The following is a 7,489-nucleotide window of genomic DNA, read 5'->3' as shown; positions in this document are numbered from 1 at the left end:
AACAAGCAAAAAGAAAAGAAAGGTTCACATATTGAAAATTTTGAAAATGCAAGACCCTAAACCCTCAGAAACCAAAACCCTTGGACAAGAAAACAAATTCTGAACCTTGACAGACTTCTTTAGAGATTGAAGGCAAAACTCGCAATTTATTTAAAACACTGACAATACTATGAATATTAAAATATAATAACACCATTACAATGCATCATCAATTAAAGTGCTTCTAAATTCATTAATTAACAATACATCATTATTTATATACTTTACTTTTAATGTAAGAATGACTTACTATGTAAATATCCACAATCCATCAAAGCCATTAAATATGAATTCCTCACTAAGAGAACATATTACACTACAATGTATTATTAAGTGATGGACCTTTAGGACTATCCATAGAATATACATAAGCTGCTAAAAAAGAACCAGCATGATGGCGGTTTGCATCATGTAGAGAAGCAATTGAAATATGCACACCTTTATCCCTATACTCTTCATAAGATGAAACATCGAAGGCACCTATATCGAAGGATATAAAACTGACACGAGAGGTATTAAATACATCTCCATTAAATAGCTTATATGAATCTATCATGAAGTTTATATCTGATATAAAAATAGAAAATAAGAACTAATTAGATCCAAAACAAAAATTAAAAAATCAAATCTCGAGGCTAAACGTAGAGGGTGTAGAAAATGTTAGTGTTCCCAATGCATATAGAGGACTTATAAACACCCCTCTCAAATCAAGGGCAAATTAATCAAGCATTGAGAAATAATATTTAATCCTAGATCTAACCCCATGTCCCCATGTGGTTGCTTATGAGCATTTTCCATTTTCTGCTTAAATTTAAGCGACTAAAGTGTTCCCATATAAAATTCTAATTGATTAAAAGAAAAGGATAAATTGAAATCTTCCCTATTTTAGTGGAGCAGCAACTACTTAAAAATTGAAAATAAGCTTTGTGGCTGCTTCTTGAAGAAAAAGACAAATAGCTTCACCATATTTTTTTGCTCTCCTATTTACTTGCCTAAAATTTTGCTTATGAATTTTATTTGTACAAAATATTACTAATAATTTCCTTTACAAAATGATTTAAGAAGATTGCATAAAAATAAGCAACCATTTGACTATCCATGGAGCCACCTGCTCCACAAATTACTCCTTAAGAAGTTGAGCACCTGCTGCTAGCCAACAGCATGAGAACAGGACTAATACTAGATCAATAAATCATTCATTGGCATTTAATAAGAAAACAACAAAGAGAGGCAAGAGATATGATTATAATTGATCACTAGGAACTCTATAACAAAATTTGATATTGGATCCCAGATCTATGACTATACTAATGTGAAGCCAACTATAGTAGATGCTTAATTCATGATTGTATATGTCTGTGTAGCCTTGATACTTTGAGTGTAACCTTAACTTTCAAATGCATGACAAAAGAACATGTGGATCATTGTCACAAGTGCAGCCCTAATCTACCAGTGAGGCCCTGAACCTAAAATAGCGACCTTGTCTTTAGAGATCTATTCGCCAATAAATATTTGGACTGGGTGTTGCTAAAATGCACCAATAGAGTCAGCTGTCAACAGCAAGAAACCATGTTTTGGCTTGATTACAATCATGCCCTATTAGATCGATTCATTGGTGTTTGAAATGTTCAAAGATATGCCAAAGCAATAATAGAGTGATGTTAAAATGCAATGCTAAATGCTTTTATTGCTATGCTCTTGTTATTTTCTTTGCTTAGTCATTTACTCTTTCTTGCCTCTTATTTTGAATGACCTAGGACTATCCTTTATATACACAACTGTAGATGCTCAAATCAAACCCAAATAGTGTGTATGTCAACAGAAAACAGGGCATAAGGGTTAGGATCCTAAACAGTCAACCCAGAAGAAAGGAAAAGACAATTTGATTTTGGGGATTAGGCTGCAATCAACATATGACCAAATAGAGCCAAATTATATCGTAAGTTGTAACCAGGTGAATGCCCAAACCAAGTTTGAAACAGACAAGGATGCACTTTTCACATCTACAATTATGCATTCTCAATGTCAAGCATTCGCTTACAAATATTGGTATCTTTGAATATTCAAGGAACGCCAAACAACAGAATACTTGAAAAGGATCCCAATTGCTGGGATTAACCTTTGAGGAATATACATGATTCAGAAAATGCGCCATACTTCATCTATTTGTAGCATCAACTTATAATTAGTCCACGGGAACATTCTATAACCAGAAACAAACTTGAGAATATGCTTCGAGGAAACGAGTACAATTTGCTCTTTGGAGGAAGAGCGATCTCAAAAGGCGAAAATGGTAGCGATTTCCAGGCCTACCAAATCTAGAAGCAGACAAAAGCCACATGTCCTGTTTTCTTTGATGATGATCTGTATCATAAGAAAAAAATCACAAAAGCATTTGCACTGAATAGAATAAGCATTCTCAATCTTAGAAACCAGGTCTGAAAGGTATTTGACCAAAGTGATTTGCACTCAGTAAGCCACATCGTTGGGATCGGTAGACCGCAGCTCAAATGGATCTCTTGTAAGCAACATGAAAACCTACAAATTGAGCAGTGAACCAACGAATTTGGTTAGTACTTGCAAACTTATCAAGATTAAATTAAATTGACATTTAAAAAAATCCACCATAGCATCAGAAAGCCCACATATCATTAAAAATGAAAAGAAAACATCAATCCATGTACCTACTATTTTTGAGCATCTTTCACTCGCTAAAATGTTGCAGTTGTTCTACAGAAGTAGACCAGTTTAAATGGCTGCATCAAGCTTCAAAAAGATGGACCATGAAATTAAAAACTATAAACTCGCGTATCTTCTTCCAAAATTTTATTATTGTTGAACCTCAGCCATAGGGGACTGAAAGACAGCTCGATATGAAGCCTTGCAGAGATTTGGACTAAAGGGCCAACCTTCAGAAAATCACAGCACTAAGGCGAGAACATGAAGAGATAACAAAATACGATTCTCACTTAAAAGAAAGTCACTGTTTTGGGTTATAAATTTTTTTGACTTCTGAGCAACAACTAAATTGTACAGATTGGAGTAACTTTACAAATGAAGCAAGAAAATTTTTCAAGATTAAAGCCAAAACAGTTTCGAGAGGCAACGGGAGACCTTCTCCCCTTTTTGAAAAGCTCTTTTAGAGGATAAAGCTTATAAAGTTTTCAAACTTGATCATGCATAGTAGAACCTATATGCCTTAAATTCTAATATTCACAGAATGGTTACCAAGATAGGATTTGGAGAAACTCAGATATTAGTGAACAAGTAAGCAAAATAAATTAAACCAGATATGGTCAAATATGAAAATAATACAGAGGATTCAGAAAGAACTTATAAAAAGCAACCTACTTTTTTTTGAACCTTGTAGTTTGACTTCATATATGAAAATTATGCCTGATGGTATCTCATTCAGCAATGCCATCTTGCTTGAATTTAATTACTAGATATGCAGTAAACTTTAATAGAAGACAGAAATGGAATGACGTGGTAATTCATTTTGCAATATAACTATATTTTACAGAACTTGCTTGAATAAGTACAGTTGACAGCTGCCTCATAATTCGGAAGATACAACAAATCGTCCGGCCTCAAAGATGTGATGTAGAAATTAAGTGTCTGAATATCAGCTTCCATATCTTGAACGACAAAAAAGGAAGCCGTGTTCTCAAAGGCATATCACGCTGAAAACCAACAATCCTGATTGAATTAGACAGGCAATATAAACAGTTTATCCAACCTGACATTTGTAGCGATGATTTAATTAGATATCCAATTTTCTTCACTCCCATCAATCTTTTTCCTTTATTTGTAAAATAGCTCCTATCTTCCGTATATATATACACTGAAATGAATTCCCAGATTATTTTATGGTATCTGTACAAAAGTTCAATATATTAAGATTTTTGTGCAATTTACAACCTTGGTTCAAATTCATATGAGAGAATATCCAAGAACCATATATAGGTCCAAGAAAATTTTCTGATTTCCGCGCACATTATAAAGTCTCTACAATTGCAAGACTGTGAAGAGACTACTCTCGGTATATAGCAGTTTACTATATATGGACCGAGACGATAAGCATTGAATTGCCTGGCAGACATTCAGTCCCTTGTCTAGCAGTGTCGTATGTCATGTGCAAGGAACCATGCCTTCCACAATCATTTTGGAGTACAATTTTCTTGCGGCTTTGTTGACATTCGTTTAAGAAATTCATAAGTTGTAATCATGGTGGTTGCTGACATGGACATGCTAGCCCATCTAGGTCCCAAGCCTCTATAACATGCAGTCCACCCACCTTCCTTCATAAGATTTCTTACAGTTTGGGCTACGGTGGGCCTTCTATTTTCTTCGCCTTCAAGGACTTGCAACCTAGTTTTAATGGTATCGAGCGGCGTTGTTACAAGGGCTGCAACACCTCCGGCCAATGCAGCACTCAATCCTTGAACTGCAACCACCAATTTTGAGCCCGGGCTTGGGTCAATGCATTCCTTGATCCGCCCATCCTTCCGGCTGCAATAACCAAGGTTGCCCCACACCATTCTCTGTACAACGCAATAGGAAGCCCACCAGAGTGCATTGGAAGGAGCATAAGTGAGAATTGACATTCCAAAGCCTCTGTACAGACCCCTCAAGCCCTCTGTCCTAAAAACGATCCTAAAAGCATCTATGCCATTCGCATAGCTTGTAGAAGCCGGAGAAAAGCCACGGGTACCCTGTACCATTAGCCTCTGGCTGATGACATCCACAGGGGTCCAAACCAATTGAGCTGCCACAGATGCACTGAGCCCAGCAGCAGCATTGGCAACAGCAGCTGATGTGGGCTCAGAAAACCCTAATTTCATACTAGTTGTTCCCACAGTGCTCTTCGTGATTTCTAGGGCACTCATGTAAAGGGCCCTTGCAGGAATGGTACCCATCAATGATGTGCCCAAGCCGCGGTACAGACCACAGAATCCCTCATGCTTGAGTATGTTCAATCCGAGACTAATAGAAGTGCATTGGGTTTTTGTAACCTGCTGCCTAGTTTTAAGAACAACCACAGGGTATAGAGTGACAGACACACCTGAAAAAAGAGCTGCTCCCAGGAAGAAGAACTTGGATTTGTCAAGCATTTGCCAATCAATATCTTCAGGCAATCTTACATCCGGTCCTGATTCCTCTGAAGCGCTCAAACTCATTTTCTTTGTCACCTTGAATCACTGTTAGTGACCTACAAATACATATTTACATTAACTGTATCTACTACTCATTCATGGAGAAGTAAATGCCATCAAATCGAAGAAAAGCTCTGACATAAACTAGCGGATGTTCAGCATTCTTGAAACAAAGTATTCCAGGGTTTTGAAATACATTCCACCTCGACACCCAACAAAGAAAGAAAATCCACTGAATTCAGAAAACAAGGCGCTGTTTCGCTGATCCCTGAATTCTTTTAAAGATTCAAACAAATATGACATAAAAAGCTAATTCACAAACGCTCAAACAGATCGGTGACACGTTTCTCCGTGCCCGAAACTCTCACCAATAAATCACTGATAAGCGACAACAATGGCATTTAGACCCTAAAGCCTATTAAATACATTTACTTGAAACCCACATAAAATTTCCTCAATTCTTTAGCTTTAAATCCAAATCAGTGTTCCGCATCTTCAATTCTTTTGCTTGAAACCCAAATCAAAATTTCCTCTTCCAATTGTACTTAAAACCCGTATCAGGTTTTCCAATTATTCTTCAGAACCATATCAGTGCTCCAGCCTCGTTCCTGGCCTCCAAATCCGACAAAATTTCTACATACATATACCCAACACCAAAGTTTAAATCCCGCCAGTGAAAATCAACTTGTTTGTTATTCAGTACCCAAAGAATCCCATCTAACCCAAAATACTACGAAGATGTCTTATCCAGAAATTGTTTGCAAAAATTTCTGTGTAGGCCACACCTCCAGGGCCTACGAGGTGGGTAACCCTCTGAATCTCCCCCTAAAACAAAATAAAGTCTTTTTCTGTGTCATATCCTTGGGTGCCCATTTCCACACCAAAATCCATTCTCCTAACCTGATGGGGACCGAACAATATTTATATTTACATCGCATCGGTTATAGTGGTGAAGAGATAAGTGATGAGATGGCAACGTCAGAATGGTGACAGTCTCCCCAATACCACAGTTTCCCACATGGCGTTCCTGCACCGCCGGCTGCCAGTAACGAACGCAAATTTTGTGGGCATGTACACACATTTTTTTTTAATTCAATGGGTGCGAGCCCTACATCTCTATTTGCTTGAAAACAGAAAGAATAAAAGTACACTGTGCTCAAGTTATTAAATATAGTAGCCCATTGATTATTTTACGGGCTTCTTAATGTAAGAAAAGTATTTTCAATACAATGGGACAGAAAATGGTTGGCACATAATACTAGTAATGGCACCGTGTGTGAAATGGGTATGTTGGAGAGATGTATAAGGTGAAACTACGAAAATAATTTTAAAAAATCTTTTTTATATTATAAGTAAATAGTATGGAAAACACGAGAACATGTAAGTTAAGAGACGAATGGCAACAACAATGTTTGGTAATCTCACATATTGTAAATTATAAGTGTTAATAAGATTCACAAATAATATAACTTTTCATATAGAGATTAATGATTCATCTCTAATGTGAAATTATTCACATAAAAATATGATCAATAACTAATCAATTGCTAGATTGGAGGCAATTCTATAGAAATGCATTGTTTCAAACACTTTATACAGTGTAATGAAATCTGAGAATATTAAATACTTGTTAATACTTGATTAATTTTTTTGGCATATATCAAAATAACACAACATATGTTGATATATATGTTTATTTGAGGTTGATTAAACTTTACATATATGGGCATTATTTGAAATAATTATTTTATGATGTCAATTTACATAAATGTGCAAACATAATTTGAAATAACATGGGCAACTATTAAACATAATTGTAGGTTGTAGGAGATAACAAGTTGTTAAAATACATCTTTGGACATAGTAAAATAACACGTCTTGATATATATGTTTATTTGAGGATAATTATCTTTACATATATGGACAATTGAAATAAATAATATCGAAGAAGATATACAAAATTGATATATGACTGTAGATAGCAGGATTCAAATGGAAATTTATGCAATCTTAATGGTTGTAATAACAATGCTTTGTGTTTCTTCGCCAACAAATGAAATCATTTTGATGTTGAGATCAAATAGAAATTGGCAATTGATAATATTGTCTAAAATATGTTTAGCAGTATTAGGCTCTGCTAGTAGAAGTTGAAAATCTTTTGCAACAACACCCAACAAGGCATTAGATGGTCCTTCGATTGCAATAACTTTAAGAAGTTTGCCTATTCCATCTTGTAAGTCCATTTTAAGCATGCAACTGAAATCACATCCAAATGTGTTGGGTGAACTTTGAAC

The 7,489-nt window shown here is 35.7% G+C and overlaps 1 protein-coding gene across 1 annotated transcript; it reads right to left on the bottom strand.

Annotated features, from left to right (window-relative positions):
• Positions 1–2,177: 2,177 nt before the first annotated feature.
• LOC131034428 (uncharacterized) lies at positions 2,178–6,280 on the bottom strand. The gene has a single exon (XM_057965918.2). The coding sequence runs from the start codon at positions 5,217–5,219 to the stop codon at positions 4,200–4,202; it is 1,020 nt and encodes a 339-aa protein (XP_057821901.1). The 5' UTR covers positions 5,220–6,280; the 3' UTR covers positions 2,178–4,199.
• Between the last annotated feature and the right edge of the window lie 1,209 nt (positions 6,281–7,489).

The sequence above is a fragment of the Cryptomeria japonica genome, chromosome 5, assembly GCF_030272615.1.
Source record: "Cryptomeria japonica chromosome 5, Sugi_1.0, whole genome shotgun sequence".
In the NCBI taxonomy this organism is placed as follows: Eukaryota; Viridiplantae; Streptophyta; class Pinopsida; order Cupressales; family Cupressaceae; genus Cryptomeria; species Cryptomeria japonica.
The sequence above is the reverse complement of the archived record's forward strand: the minus strand, read 5'-3'. Positions and strand labels throughout refer to the sequence as shown.

Excerpts from the sequence above, each read along its gene's own strand:
- LOC131034428 (XM_057965918.2), bottom strand. The coding sequence starts at position 5,219 with ATGAGTTTGAGCGCTTCAGAGGAATCAGGACCGGATGTAAGATTGCCT.